The following is a 15,554-nucleotide window of genomic DNA, read 5'->3' on the forward strand; positions in this document are numbered from 1 at the left end:
GGACTGTCTCTCCCTCTTCTACATACTGTCGGCTCCCTGGCATTTTCTACAGGGCCAGCGATGATGCTTGGCAGGGGCTGGGACTGAAGGGGAAGACACTTGCAAGAAAGCAGCAGACTGTAACGGCTGCCCATCCTGTTCCTCCTAGCAAACTCCACTGCCCCCACCCCACCGAGTACGGGACCCTGCTCAGACTTGAAATAGCGAAGTTCAGTCCCCTTCCAACAAGGACGACACGGAGACAGAGCCAGTCAAAAATCATTGTTTGCATTATCAGTTGCTCAACAATTACAGCCTTGTACAAGTCATTGATACGTTAAATAAACACACACGCCACCGCCCCCCCCAACAGAAAGTGCCGCTGGGGCCTTGCACGAGCCCAAGAGCTCCCCTCCTGTAGGGCAAGGGTTTGCACCGCTTGGGTTCAGTCCCACCCAGAGGGAAGGAATCTGCGCAAATATATATATATATATTTATCTATAATATTTTATTCTCTCTCTCTCTCTCTTTTTTAATTAGCAGCAGCAGCAGCTGGATAGAACTGGGGCACGTAGACTGGGGGGCTGACCAAGCATGCAGAATGAGTGGCATGGAAGACCAGGGGGCTCAGTGGAGAGGGGATGAGAGTGACGGTGCTCGAGGGTCACACATTTAGCCTGTAAAAGTGGGGGTGGGGTGGGGGTGGCAGAGGCAGGGGGAGAGGCTTAGGAGGACGTTAGGACACCTGTTCATCCTTTGCTCCGAGAGACAATGGGATCCCAAGGCTGGAACCTGAAGCTGTTCTTTCCTGTGGCAGAAATACCTCCCATCCGGCTTCACAGCTCCACAGTCGCTCCAGACTCACAACACCCAACCTTCCTCTTTTTGGAGGCTGCGTGGCAGTCCTGGAGCAACCCTAATTGGCAGGCGACGACCCTCCTGCCCGCTGCAAAAGGCCACCTCAGTCAGTGCTTCTTAAAGGGCCAGCCATGACTGCCCCCAGAAGAAACAGCGTCTCTTGGCATGGGGGCGGCGGGGGGGGGGGAGAATACAATCTGTTTGTAGGGTGGGGCCTGAGCGGGCAGCCAGTGAAGGGAAGGGGTTTAAAGAGAACCCTTCTGCAGTGCTGAGGGAGACACAGCCAGCTGGAGAAAGTTAACATGTCTTCCGAAAACAGAAAGAGAGAAGTCATCCAGCCAAGGGGGAGGCAGGAAGCTGCCAAGATCCCCTCACACCGGCAGGGCAGTCGAGGGCAAAGCAAAGGGGGCGGATGTCGCAGGACGGACGGACGTGGGCTCAGACGGCATCATCCAAGCTAGGCTCAGCATCAGGGGAAGGGACACACTCCTTGCTGAGACGGACTATCTCTTGGGAGAGGACTTCCAGATCCTGTTTGGTGGAGGGGGGAGAAAGAGAGAGGTCAGGAAGCCACAAAGGAAGTCCAAGCAAAGGGAATTCTTACAGGTCCCAGGAAGAACCTGCCCACCCAGCCCAACTCGACATCCCACTCTGCCACTCAGGATAATGAACGGCGGGGTGGGGGTGTTGCCAACCAGCCAATACAACCATGTCCTCCCATGGAACCAGGATTTCAGGCAAGTAAGCCAGTCAACTTCATATTCTGCCAGGCTACGCACCCACCCACCCACCATCGGATTTTATCCTGGCTCTGACTGCACTGAATAATCCTGCTGGGTGTGGGGTAGCAGCAAGGTTCTTGAAATCAAAAGTTGGCAACCAGACACATGTGCGGAGTGGGGGAGCCACAAAAGTTCAGTTTGGGAAAGAAAAAGAAATGCACCATACAAAATAACAATAACAATAACAATAATAGTGCAGCAGCAGATGGTGAGTGTTGCAACCCCCACCCCAAAGTACACAGATGAATGGATGGACCCCTCACCCCCCAACTAGCATCCATTTGCATACCGATCTTCATAGTTCAATTAAAAATTGCTCATTGAACAGCACTGCGCTGAAATTAAAAATAAAAGTCTAGCAAGCAAAAAAAAAAAAGACTTATTGAGATTAAAAAGCAATCAATCAATAAGATGTATTCAGAGAGAAAGAACCAAGTGTAGGTTTTGATAGCAAAAAAGCTCATTTCTCAATGCAAGTGAATCTCCCCACTCTTTGCAGACCAGCATGGAGGCCCCATATCTCAAGACTGGCAGGTCACACTGCCTTGTGAACAGCTGGAGTGTTCTGCTCCCCAAAGCCTGCCCCTACATCAACCCACAGGGCTCCCCCCTGCCATTTCTGCTGCACATCCTGAATGCAATTTCTCAACTGCATACTGCCCCCTACAGGCCACTCCTGACCACCTACTTCACTCCTTCACCTGCCCCTCAGCCCCACCCAGGCAAGCCTCCTTCTTGTAAGCACCCTCTCTGCGCTACAGACCTCCCCTCAGCCTTGCTCAAGGCCCCACCTCACCCCGTTTCCAGGGCAGCTCCCGTTCTCTGCCCCATACTGACCATTCCTTTGCAGCCCCAACCTTGAAGTCCGTCCTCTGAAGCTGCTCTCCCCACCCCATTCCCTCCCCATTCAGAGGCAGCTATAAATAGCTGCCTCTTCCTGCTGACATCACTCTTTCGTCCCCTCGTTCCATTAGGACGTTGGAAGGATCAGATTCTACATCAAGCTAATACTGAAAAAACCAATATACTGCAAAGTCTTTCGCTGGGGTGGGCTCTCTCTCTCTCACCTCAGCATGTGCTTTTGTGATGAAGGGAAGAGAGCCTAAGAAGTGGCTGGCTGGCCCAGCCAGCCCAGGAATTGGTTTCTAACAGCAGCCAGCCAGCCAGCCGCCTTTGGAGGCTCATGAGCAGAGTGAGTGCCCTCTCCTCTTGTTTCTCCTCAGCATTTGATATTCAAAGGTACACTGCCTCTGAACATGGAGGTTCCATATAAGCCCTGTGGCTAATGGTTGTTGATAGACTCCACGAATCGATCTAATCCAGCGGTTCTCAAACGTGGGTCTCCAGATGTCAGACTACAACTCCCATCATCCTCAGCCACAATGGCTGTGGATGATGGGAGTTGTTGTCCAACATCTGGAGACCCACGTTTGAGAACCTATGATCACCTGTTTTCTAAATGACACGAGAATGGTAAACACCATGTCTAGATGTGATGACCACACCCGCAGGGCTTGCTGGCTTTTTTAACCCTTTGGATATAGTTGCTGATTATACACAGCCCTCTCACTCTTCTTTTGGGAAGGGTCAGAGCAGTTTGCCCGGGCACTGACCAAACCCTCACCTGCTTATGAGACCATCCACTGGCATAAGACAGACCACAAGGTGAGGGAGAGGCATTCTCAGAAGCAGCGCCCTCCCCTGCTCCCTGCAAGGTCACCATACAGGCCAGAACTGACGGGCTTCTGGACACTCTTCAAAAAGGTCCCATTCTTCCCGCCCCAAGCCGTTCTGTTTGGCTGCTCAGCCCCAGAGGCAGCTGCATCACGGCCCCCCCGGGAACAGATTTCCTCGGTGGCTTGAGGGAGGCCACCGGCTGGTGACACGGGGCGATTTCAGAATATCCGCAGAGCTTTGGCACAAGGAAGCCGTCCCCAGCTCAAGGTCACGGCAGCGTTAACATGGAAGGAAACCTGCTACTCCCTCAGCTGCCGCTTGGTGCCAGAGCCAGGCTCGCGTTGCCTCCCAGCAGTCACCTTGACCTACCAGCCGAGGCCACGCGAGGCAGCTCGAGGGCTGGCCGGGCGGCTGCTCCACAGGCTCTGCTTGGGCCAAGAGCAGAAGGACAGGCTGCAGGGACCCCAGAAGGCACCACAGTCCTGGAGGAGGAGCCGCCTGCTCGCATCCCCTTACCCCAGGGGCACCTTCCTGGGGAGAGGCAACCTTTTGGGGTCGCTGGAGATGGCTACGGAGCTGCTCCCATGGGCTGGGGTGGCAACATCCCTGGGCCCCCCACCCCACCCCAGCCTGCCTTTCCTCTATAGCCACCCAAGGCCATCTTTTGCAGCTGGTGGTGGTGGTGGTGGTGAAACCTACAGCTTTATCCCCAACTTGCCTCCTTCCTGGGGAGCTGCTGCTTAGAAGGCTCCTGACCTCACCTCCCTTTGTGATTGCCAACTTTTGTCTCCAAGACTTCCGGCACTGCTTGGGCCGTGCTCTGAGCATGCACAGAGTTCTCCCCCACCCAGATTCCTTTTCTTTTTTTGCTTTTTAAGAGGATCTAAGAGCAAAGCATCCCCGATGGACGGCAGGCCCTTGTCTGCCATGGATTCTGCCCCTGGTGTCCAGGGTAGCAGCAGCCTGAGAGGCGCCCAGGACAAGACAGCAGGCAGGCCACAAGCAGAGACCAACACACCTGGTTGCCAGATGGTCCTCGGCCGGATGCACCCCTGCTGCCACCTCCACCTCCACGAACAGAGCTCCCCCTTCCTGGCACCACATAGTCACAGTGCGTGCATGTGCACGTGTGTGTGCATGGGCACGCCACGCCCTGCACTAAAAAGGCAGCCCATCCCCACATCTCCTCTCAAGGCACAAGCGTGCATTACGGCACGCCCACTCAGGCACACCAAGGACAGAAACAGCTCTGCTGGGATTTTGACTGGCTTCACAGCCACCAGCCCTGGCAGCCAGCCAAGAGGGTAAACTTCTGGTCGGTTAGCAACTCTCTCCAGTTCTCCCCAGGTCCCCAGCCCTCATTTTATGCACCTCCCACGACAATCTGCTGTGGCCGGGTGTGTGTGTGTGGAATCGGTTCCTCATGGCCCCTTTCTCATTCCTACCAGCTGTGCTCCAATGTGGGCCCCTCCCTCTAAGTTTTGATCCGATTCACTTCCCCCAGTCCTAATGCAGTTTTGATTGTTGCTTCCCGATTGCAACCCAACTCGTACATTGAGGGGCTGGGCAATTCAGGCTCACTCCACAGAAATGCAGAGGCAGTGCAACTCCCCTTATTCTCCCCCACCCTCTAGTCACCTCACATCTGAATAATGCGACACAAATGGTGACTCTAAATCCCAAGACCTGAAAGGCTGACTATCATCCTGGATACTTGCCGTAGCTCTACTTGCACACCATCCCGATCATCCTTCTGGATGGCTCCCTGCAACCCCCTACTCAACTACTTTTGCCACATGGCAAATTTCAGGGGGTGGGGAGGGAAGGTGCCCTCCCAGGCTCTACCCACAAACCTTTTGCAAGTGCATGTTTTTAGTCAGCTGCTCCTCCAGCATATTCTGAAGCTTCTTGTTCATCTCACGCAGATTCTCATCTCCCGGCTTCACCAGGTCCCGCAAAACGCTGCTCAGGCTGCTGCGGTCCACTTGCCCATGGGCTCCCGATACATCTGCCAGAAGGGGTGGGAAAGAGAATCATGGGGGTGGGGGAGAGATCTGATTTGATGGATGCTTCAAGGTTAGTTCTCATGGAGGTGGCAAACCTATGTGTAGGTTGTACTGCTTTCAGACTGCACTGGGGGGTTTGCATGGAGAAAGAGAGAAGTTTTCTGAACATGGGAAACGAGCATACCAGGAGAGAAGTCTAGACTTGAACTCTTCTCCTTGACACGATCGCTTTCTGCTTTTCTTCGTCTGAGCTCCCACCTGTACACTGAAGTGGTAGAGTCCTGAAATAGGTGTATCACCTGAATGAGAACTAGGCCTACTCATTCAATGCTTCCTCCTGTTTGGATCACCATGGCACAACAAGATCTTCAGATGCTCTGGGTTGCCTGCCTCAGCAGAAGTCAGACTAGTGATCATATGGAGAAGGGCCTTTTCAGCTGTGGCACCTCCTGCCTGGAACCAACTCCCACAAGCTCTCTTGCAGTCACTGAATGTAACCAATCCTTCCTAGATGACTTTTAGGAAGCCCATGTCCAAACAGATTTATTCCAATAGACCTTTGAAAGTAGGTAGGAGATAGTGGATGGCCCTCATTCCCATGCTGCTGAACTTTTTTTTTTTTTTTTAATGGATTGGTTTTATAAAGTGGCTCTACAGCTGATTTATTGTTATGGCTTCATAAAGGTTTATTGTTTATTTTTGTTGTAAGCTATCTGTGCTGCCTGTTGGGCAAAAGGCAGGGAAGACAGATGGGGGAAAAAAAATATTGTAGACCTTGGAGCAAAACACAAGAGTACAAACAAGCCAGCTTTCTCTGCTCTGCTGCTGCAGTGTCACTATTTTTGTAATCCAGGCTGATTTCCTCCTGAATCGGAGATCACAGAGCAAACATGAGGCTACAGATAGCCAGTTTCGATATGATGATATCATGAAGCCAGTTCAGAATGAGGGTAGGAGGCATTATCTTCGGACTGAATTAACAGTGGGAGGGAGTTGCTCCCAAATGGTTTTGTCCCAATTCACAGCTTCCCCTGAAACCATTTTTCACCGGGGCAAATATATGTGTTAACCAAACCTGCTCCCCTTTTCAGCTCAACTTTAGTATTAAAAAAGCAACAGTGGGTGCCACTGTACCCCACAAATAGGAATGGGGCAATGGCACTTGTGCACCTGGGGTTGGAGGCCTGCCCCTCATCTACCTCCCTTGCCTCTAACCATTACTCATTGCTCTCTTTCCCAGAGCCTGAGATGGATTTCAGCCCATCAGGGGGCTGACAAATGTGGGGTCTTTCCCTGTAGGAAGGCTAAAAGCCATTCAGCCATGAAATTAGCAAAACAGCAGGAAACAGATAACAGCAGTAGCCCATCCTCCATCCACCCCCCCCCCCGAAACTGGCTTCAAAAAGAAAAACCAGAAATGGGAATTAAATGAGATTTTAACTTGCTTGCTCCGAGGAGGAAGAACCAACCAAGAAGCCTTCCTCCCAATTCTACAGCCTTTGTGTGGGGAGGCAGCGTCACCTTGCATGCTAAAGGGTTCTATAGCTGCCTCCGGCTGCTGGGGGGCAGGCAAGGGCAGGAAGCTACAAGAATGTGTGGAATGCCGTTTTCAACACTCAAGCTGAGTTCTGGATAAAGGAGGAGTGTCCTCTGAGTTGGTGCAGACTGCTTCCTCCTCACCACTGAGTAACTGCAACCAGGCCCCACACATGTGGGGCTAGAAAGAAAAGGCTCTGGGTTAGATGATGTTTGGAGATGAACTTCCAGTACATCGAGCTTTTGCACCAACTGTCCTAATGACCACTAGGGGCATTGGGAGTAGAGACAGTGAGTCAGGGTCTCCCTATCTGTCCCTAAACTATGAACCCTGAGCTGACTCTGCAGCACTTCCTGTTCTGAGTCACAATCCTTCTTTTCCTCCTAGAGAGCAGATGGAAATATATCTCTCTCTCCTTACCTATCCACTATGTAGTCCTTTAGATTAGAGATAGGTCTTTCCTATCTAAGTGTATTTAACCAATAAATGTTTAGTGTTTAGTCATACAAGGATCTCCATGTCTTTTCTTTAAATAGCTGCAATATCCGAACCATCCTCTGCTACCTACTCTGTAACTGGAGTGTGTGCTCATTCCTTAGTGCTCTGCTGTTTTACCTATTGTGGGTAAAAATCAACAACCTCTAACAGATGAGACATCCGGAACAGTTTGTGGCAAAAGCCACCAATCAGCCATTGTTCTATCAGCGTGTCCAGTCAAATCATGATCTGCCCGATAATCCTGGGTTTCAAGGAGCCAGAAGACTCCAGATTCTGCCAACATTCAGCCAAGACCTGCCAGGTTCTGTTCCGACTCCGCCTTGGCTTGCCAGATTGCTCTGTGCTCAACCCCTCTAGCTTTGCTCACGGGGCTTTAGTTTTGGAAGGCAAAGTGGGCAGCTCTTCTGAAGGCCTAACCACTGCTCCACTGGTGGGCTGCACTCTGGGTACAAATGCCTCCCTCTTCCAAATGGCCACCCAGACAAACCCTTAGCAGGAAGTGCCACCTGCACATTGTAGGAGGGCCCCCAATGCTCGGAAAAGGAATAGCACAAGGGCTAGGAATAGCAAACGGAGCGTCCAGAGGTTAGGAACACAGGAAGCTGCCACAGACTGAGTCAGACCATTCGTCTATCTAGCTCAGTATTGTCTTCACAGACTGGCAGCGGCTTCTCCAAGGTTGCAGGCAGGAATCTCTCTCAGCCCTGTCTTGGAGATGCTGCCAGGGAGGGAACTTGGAACCTTCTGCTCTTCCCAGAGCGGCTCCATCCCCTGAGGGGGATATCTTACAATGCTCACACTTCTAGTCTCCCTTTCATAGGCAACCAGGGTGGACCCTGCTTAGCATAGGGGAAAAGTCATGCTTGTTACCACAAGACCAACTGTCCTCCCTTTCCACAGGCTGTTGGAAAGGCCTGTGAATCTATCCCTTCCCTCTGGTGGCTGTCCACTGCAGTTTGCTCCCTTGATTCCCCAGACTGATGCCGGGCTAAAGCAACTCTGACATCTAGATCGATTCCGCCTGCTCTCCCTGCTCTGTGACTTCAGCCTTCATCAGCCGGGTTGTCTCTCAAGACAGAAATCCTCCTGTCCCTTGTACGCCGCTGAGCAGAACCCACCCACCCCAGACACCCTCAAGCAACAGAAAGAAGCCAGGAATGCTGGTTGCCAGTTTCAGCAATTCCCGCCAGGAAACTCAACTCCCCCCACACACAATACCCACCACTTAAGCAAAACCATACCTTGTATACTCTGCAGTAGTTCATCCTGAAGAATTACCACCATGAGCCACTTGTGCATCAGTATCAACGTGAATTCAAATTCTCATTAAGAGGGCTGAACAGGCACTATTTAAAGGCTAAACTTCTGCCCTATTTAAAAAAAACAACCACCACCCCTGAATTTCTGACCCAGTGGACTAATGGAACAGGCTTAACCTCTAGAGCCCAGGATTGTGGGTTCAAGTCCTATCTGGGCCTTGCTGCCTTCTTAGAGGAGATGCTGTAGCTCATTGGTTGAGCACCTGTTTTATGGTGCCCCAGATTCAGTCCCCGGCATTTCCAGGTACCGCTGGTAAAGACCCTCCTCTGAAACCCTGGAGAAGCCGCTGCCAGTCATTGTAGACAATTCTGAGCCAGATGGACCAATGGTCTGACTCAGTCGATGGCAGCTTCCTCTGTTCATACGAATTCTGCAACCGGCATCAGTTAGGCGAACTTGTGATCTAATTCTGCTAGTCATAGAGCTGAGCTAAGCAGGGCTGTAGCTCGGCCTCCTAAGCGCTGCTGTATTCTCCTCCTAACCCATCCTGTATTCCCACCCCGCTGCTTTCCCTGCTGAAAAAGCAGTTTCCCGGGATGCTGAATTTGGCGCCCAGGACCAAAACTGTGCAGTCACACGACTATGGAACACACCCTGCCCCGCCTAGGAGCATTCCCTGAAAGCATAAAAGAAGATCATCCTGACTGGGAAGATAATGGGATGGCAAAAAGGTTTTAACCAATACATAGAACACCAACATATACAGACCCTATACAGCTAACTGATCTTTAGGGACATGCAACAGTATCAGCACTGGGCCCTGCCAGGACTTCACTCCCATGCTCTTCTCCCCTCACAGAGTCAGCGCTATGCTTCGCCACTGCAGCCCTGTGGTGTCCAACCTTTTAAGATGCACCCCTTACACATCTCCATAATCATTCTGGCCACTCACCAGACTAAGCCACATCAGCTCCACAGCTAGCGGCTGCCCAGCCTGTGGCCTCACCCCTGCTAACTGGGCAAAGAGGCAGCTTTTAATGTGGTGATTCTCTTGATTTAGCAGCGAGGGAGGACCTGGCCCAATCCACCCCCAGCACAGTACCTCCAGTGACCGTTGCTGGTGTCTATCTTAGGTTTCTTTTTAGATTGTGAGCCCTTTGGGGACAGAGAGCCATCCTTTGTCCACCTTTTTAAAAACTGATTTGTGATTTGTCATTTTTTTAAAAAAAGGGAAGGCGACAACTAAACGTCATTACTCTTAGATCATAGGAGCAAGCATGAGAGAACTATCTCTCTGCTCTTCTCCACCTTCCCACACTTTGCCCACAAAGAAATCGTGATGGACAAGGCAACATTTTCCTGGGCCAGTCTGAACTGAAGGAGGGAGCAGAGGAGAATACACGTTTTTAAAAGGGCAGTTTGGTCGAAACTTGAACCCCCAACTTAAAACAAGGAAGGTGAAAGGATGCGATCAACAAATTTTTAAAAAGTCCAATACCTATATAAAATGACGGTTGTTAAAAAAACAACTATCAGACAATCCTGAGCGAGATGGTCCAATGTGGTCTGACTCAGTATGTGGCAGCTTCCTATGTACTGTGCATTTCACATGCACTGTTAGCAGAGCCATGCAGCAGCCAGCCCAGACAGTCACAATCTTGGCTTTCGTTATGGAGCTGATGGGAATATTCTAAATAGGGGGCAGGCAACAATGGCTCACCAGCTGTTACTGAACTACAACTCCCATCATCCCCAGCCACAATAAATTGTGACTGGGAATGATGGGAATTGTAGTTCCACACCAGCAGGCGAGCCAATGTTGCCTGCCCGTTCTAAAATCTGCAAGCTGTTTGAGCACTTGCCCTCAAACACGTAGTTTTTGCATGGAGGGGGGAGAATCATGGATGCTTGTGGCCCCCTCTGCTGCTGTTCTTCCTTTGTCTCCCTCATCCCAGCTGACGGGCACCAGGTCCCTACGGAGCCCACGCTTCTGTGCTTGGTCCTCGAATTCGCTAGTCTGCCCTGCTCTCCAAAGTTTTAGGAATAATGGATTGGGTCCTAAATTCTGTATGCAAAAGCAAAAGTTCTGCAAGGGAACTTTGCAGCCCCCTCCTCTGCACAGCAATGTGCTGCACCCCTTGAAGAGCCTCTCCTGAGATTGGGGAGACCCACAGAGATGGGGTGTGTGGGGGGGGGTGCGGGCTAGAGAGGGAATTGTCCAGTCATGAGCAGAGCTCCCACATGCCAAAATTGACTTCACTCAACTTTGGCCAATGCCTCCCCTAATTCCTTTGCACTGCACCCCACCGGCATCTCCTGACCCACACAAGAGGTTTTTCAGGGAGCTGCTATGGGGAGGAGAAGCAGAGAAATCCCCCTGTGGGCACTGGCTTCTCTGCATGGTACTTCGGATCTAACCCACTGCCTAGAACAGGGCTGCACAACTCCGGCCCTCCAGCAGCTGTTGAACTATAACTCCCATCATCCCAAACTACAGTGGCCAACAGTCAGGAATGATGGGAGTTGTAGTCCCAACATCTGCAGGAAGGCCAAAGTTGTGCAGCCTGAGTCAAGGGGTTTGGACTCCCATAGGATGACTCATGAGGAACATCTCCTCCTCCTTTAGCTCTGCGTTGCACCCCAAATGCCCTCACTGCCAGCTGCCTCCTCCCCAGTCCACTAGGCTCTGCTTCCTTCCCGGAGCTGGGCCAGGGGGGATTAAATGTGCCAAGTAAAAATTTCAAAACATAAAGTAATCACCTTAGGCTAAACCCATCAAGTTTAAATTGCAGCCGAGGTAGATGTGAAGGAGGAGTTAATTAAAAAAAAAAAAAGACAGAAAGACACACACCGAGGACCCTTGAGACAGGCAGGTCAAGTGGTTAGAGCAAAGGGCCAACAGCTACTTCTGGATTCGGTTACAAAGATTTGGAGGACAAATCAGACTGAGAATGACACACAAAGGCAGAGGGAAGGAGGAGAAGCAGGAGGAGGAGGAGGTGGTGGTGGTGGTGATTTGTATTTTTAGCGTTCATGAAATATTCACCGGCTGGGCTGTGTGTTGCCAAGCTGAGGCGAAGGCAACCCTGCACAAGCTATTTATAACTGGCTCCTGTTCTCTGCCCGCGGCGCAGTTCTGCGTGGAAGTACGGAAAACTTACCCCCAGCCACTCCAGAAGACCACCCTTCTGCCCTCCGGTGGCTCGGGAGTAACCCCCTAAGGACGGGAGGCCCTTTCCTGGCTTGGCCGTCCTGCAGGGCCCTCCGTGGCTGAACCAGAGGCCCCTGACCTTTGCTCCGGGTGCAGTTTGGGTCGGCCAAAGCAACGAGGAGGACGGCCAGCCAGCCAGAAGGAGGACCACAATGAGAAGGAATGGAGGCAGCATGTGGATTGCAGGAGACAGTCACAGGGTGGGGTGGGGGGGAGTGGGAGAGGAGAGAGGCTTGCAAGCCAGGAGAGCGCGGGAGAGATGGGCCACACACGGCAGGGGTGGGGTGACATGTGGCAGTGGCTGCCTGACAGGAACACCAGGAAGGCACTCAGAGACGGGACAGTGAGTTTTCCTCGCAGCCTGGTGTCCCGGCGTCCCGCTTCGATTGACTTGCCGAGTGAACAATTTGCTGAATCCCACACTTTCTTCCGCCAAGAGCAAGAAGTCGCCTGCTGCCTGTGCTTCTGCTTCGGAGCATTTGGAGCTAAGGAGCCCTGCACAAGACAGGGCTCCCTCCAGACTCCGCACCCCACATTGCACAGCAAAGCAACAAACCGTGCACACACACACACACACACACTCCATTCCACCAGTAGCACAGCCCCCACTCCTGGAGAATGGAAACTCCACCTACAAAACACACCACCTTCCTTCTCAATCCCTTCCCTGGCCAAACAGAGAGCCACCGTGGGCAGAGGGGCCATTGCTTTGATGTCGGAGGAAGAGTCACGCCTTTCCCAACTCACCCCCAGCTTGAAGCGGAGAGGACTCTCACAGCTACTAATTCCTCCCTCCCCCTTCCTCAAAACCTCTGCAATTCCTGTTTCACCGGTAGCAAGACGGAAACCACAGCAGCTTCAACCTGCTGTTGGACCCATGCCTTGGACAGCCTCATCCCCCAAGGTGAAGACTAGGGCTTTCTGTAGGCTGTGATTCTGGGATCACATTGTGCAAATACGGATTGTGGAACTGGACAGAGAATCCAGCAAGCTGACCCTCTCTGCTTTCCTTAGGGAAAAGGGAACAGAGGAGGAGGAGGAGGAGGACTCCAGTCCTTAAGGCTCCAAAGCTAGGGCAGAGTAGGTGGGCAGCTGAAGGTGAAGCTCAGGAGGCTGGAGGCAGCAGGGTGAGGACTGAGTAGGATTTCGAGTGGCTAGGAAACTCATTGCCCTATACTAGGGGTTCCCAAACAGGGGTACTAGCACCCCAAAGGGCACCTAAAGGGCTCCTGGGGGGCTTCTCACCCTCCTGCCACCATGTGCTGCCGCTGCGCTATTTGTTCCCCATCTGAGGCTTGCCGGCTTGAAGCTGATGTGTCCACTGCAGAAGGGGAGGGAGGCGGAGGAGGAAGACCCGCCTCCTCTGCTCTCAATTGGCTGGCTATGTCCTGAAGCTCAGCATACCCCTCCCTGCTCAGCCTGACCGACAGGCTTCAGGGGAATTAGCACTGAATACTCCAAATGAAACTGAAGTAAACTTGTCCTATTAATTTCAGTAAGACTGTTTATGAATAACTTGGCGTGGATGTGAGCCCGTAGCCTGTCTCCCTAAGGGCAACATTTAAAAACACACACACACATTTAAGTGTTTAAATTTGTGTTTCAATTTAAGTGTTTAAATTTAAGACAGGCTACTCCAAGCACTGGCTTACATCCAGGTCAAGTTACTCATAAGCAGCCCTACTGAAATTAATGGGACAAGACGACACTCCACCGCCCCCCCGCCGGGTACGTGACTGAAGGTTTGTGCCAGGAAGGATACACTTGTTTCAAAAAGGTGGGCTCTCCTGCCCTATACGTACCTCCTAGTCTCCACAACCCCACCCCATGAATAGTGGAAGTGGCACATCATGTAAATATATGCAACATTTCCTTATTTGTTTAATGTATGCATGTTGCAGAAGTTAGCATCTCTTGGAGTAGAGCGTAATCCCACCTCCCAAGCATAGCATATGCAGAATCTTGGTTAAAACTAGCAGAAGCCAAGGGTCAGGCAAAATCACAGCTGAGGACCCAAAATACCTATATCTGAGACTCCTCAGCCTTTGAGAAGTCGTGGGTCTGTACAGTCTGTACCTGGGGTGGGGGGTGGGGAAGGGGGCAGAGGAAAGAGCACAAAGTTAAAAAAAACCCGAGCACCCAAAAGATCAGAGAGTCAAAATTGCAAAGGATCTAGCAGGGATTCTCAACGTGTAGGTCCCCAGATGTAATTGGACTTCAACTCCCATAATTCCCAACCAAAGGCCACTGGGGCTGGGGATTATGGGAGTTGAAGTCCAATAACATCTGGGGACCCACACGTTGAGAAACCCTGATCTAGAGGCTCTCCTGTATCAAAGCCTCCTGCTTAGGGGGCAGGCTCTTCTTCACATCAGCCCCCTTACAGATCAAGGAAGTTTTCACACATGGAGCTGAACATGGCTCTCCTGTCAATCAAAGTATAGTGTGACTGCAAAAATCTACACTGACCAGAATACTCACGGCATAACAAATGCCTCTCCCCTGCCTTCTTCTCCTGCACATTAAGATATGCACATAAAGTGCCCTCTGCCCACGTCATCGAGACATCCACCACCTTCACAAGCTTAGGGCAAATGGCAGCGATCCAAAGGCTCTCAAAGCCATTCTCCAGGAGTTATGCTATCCAGAAAGCAACCTTGAGCATCAATTCTCTTTAAAAAAAAAATCGGGAGGCTAATAAATACCAGTAGTTATGCCATCAATTCCATTCAGCAGCAACACAGGGATGGAGGCTTTTTCAAGAGAGCTGAGCTGTTTGGACGCGATTCCCCTCCGTAGTCTTGGCTGAGCAGTGAGTAAGGTGGCAGGCCCCGAGACCCCACGTTCTTCTCTCTCTGCCCATCTTCCCCCACTGGGAAGCAGACACCTGAGCCAGGCGATCCTGTGGCTCTCCCTGATTCTTAACACTCCCACATCAATGCCAGGTACAAGCCCTCTCATTCCAACTGCAACATTGTGCAGTAAAAGAGATGGAGGAAGAGGAGGACGACATGAGGGGGAGGAGAGCAGGAAATGGGCAGATCTGTGAAGTACAGAGACACTGGAAGCCCTTTCTCAGACCACATCAAACATTTTAGTAGTAACCCATGCTCTTTCAAGCGTATCTCTGCGACCATCAGGACTAGGAACTTAAGCAAACAAAGCTGAGACCCTAATCCAGTGAACCGTAGGCTATCGTAGAGCGTCTGCTTTGAATGCAGATTCAAAGCCCCCCCCCCCCCCCCGATTCAATCCTTGGCACCTCCAGATAGGGCTGAGAGAGAGAGTCCTGCCTGCAAGCTTGGAGAAGCCGCTGCCAGTCTGTGTAGACAAGACTGAGCTAGATGGACCGATGGTCTGACTCGGCATATGGCAGCTTCCTATGGTCCTATTTGCAGCAAAGCCTTTCCTTTCAGTCTTCCAAATAGCAGCTGCCTCCCTCTTCTATATTGCAAGAGGCTTTTAAACCTGGGGGAGTTTTAAAAGCCTCTTGCAACGAGGTGCAAGAGCAGGTACCATGCAAGGAAGGGAAGGATGACGAGACCTGGCCAAATGTCTGGGTCTCCCTGCCTCCATCCCTGGATTGGGACCACGGATGGCTCAGGATTGAATGGACACTCGAAGTACCGTGCTGGAGCCAGACCCCTTCTGAGGCAGGGGAAAAGAGACAGGTCTGGCTGAGGCTGGACGTGTGCTTCCTCCTGTACTGCAGCAAGGTGGCGTGGGAACAGCCCCTTTCCCCTGCC

At 51.7% G+C, this 15,554-nt stretch overlaps 1 protein-coding gene across 2 annotated transcripts in view; it reads right to left on the minus strand.

Moving 5' to 3' along the window:
* Window positions 1-246: 246 nt before the first annotated feature.
* The window catches only part of GRIPAP1 (GRIP1 associated protein 1), a 71,583-nt gene continuing 56,275 nt past the window's right edge, over window positions 247-15,554 (minus strand). For both annotated transcript variants that reach the window (XM_053289662.1, XM_053289661.1), the window contains 2 exons: window positions 5,150-5,304; window positions 247-1,368 (listed from right to left, as the gene is read on the minus strand). In XM_053289662.1, the coding sequence (XP_053145637.1) occupies window positions 1,276-1,368; window positions 5,150-5,304 (248 nt within the window). In that variant the 3' untranslated portion in view covers window positions 247-1,275. The remainder of the gene's footprint in view (window positions 1,369-5,149; window positions 5,305-15,554) is intronic.

This window comes from Hemicordylus capensis, chromosome 2 (assembly GCF_027244095.1).
Source record: "Hemicordylus capensis ecotype Gifberg chromosome 2, rHemCap1.1.pri, whole genome shotgun sequence".
NCBI classification, from domain to species: domain Eukaryota; kingdom Metazoa; phylum Chordata; class Lepidosauria; order Squamata; family Cordylidae; genus Hemicordylus; species Hemicordylus capensis.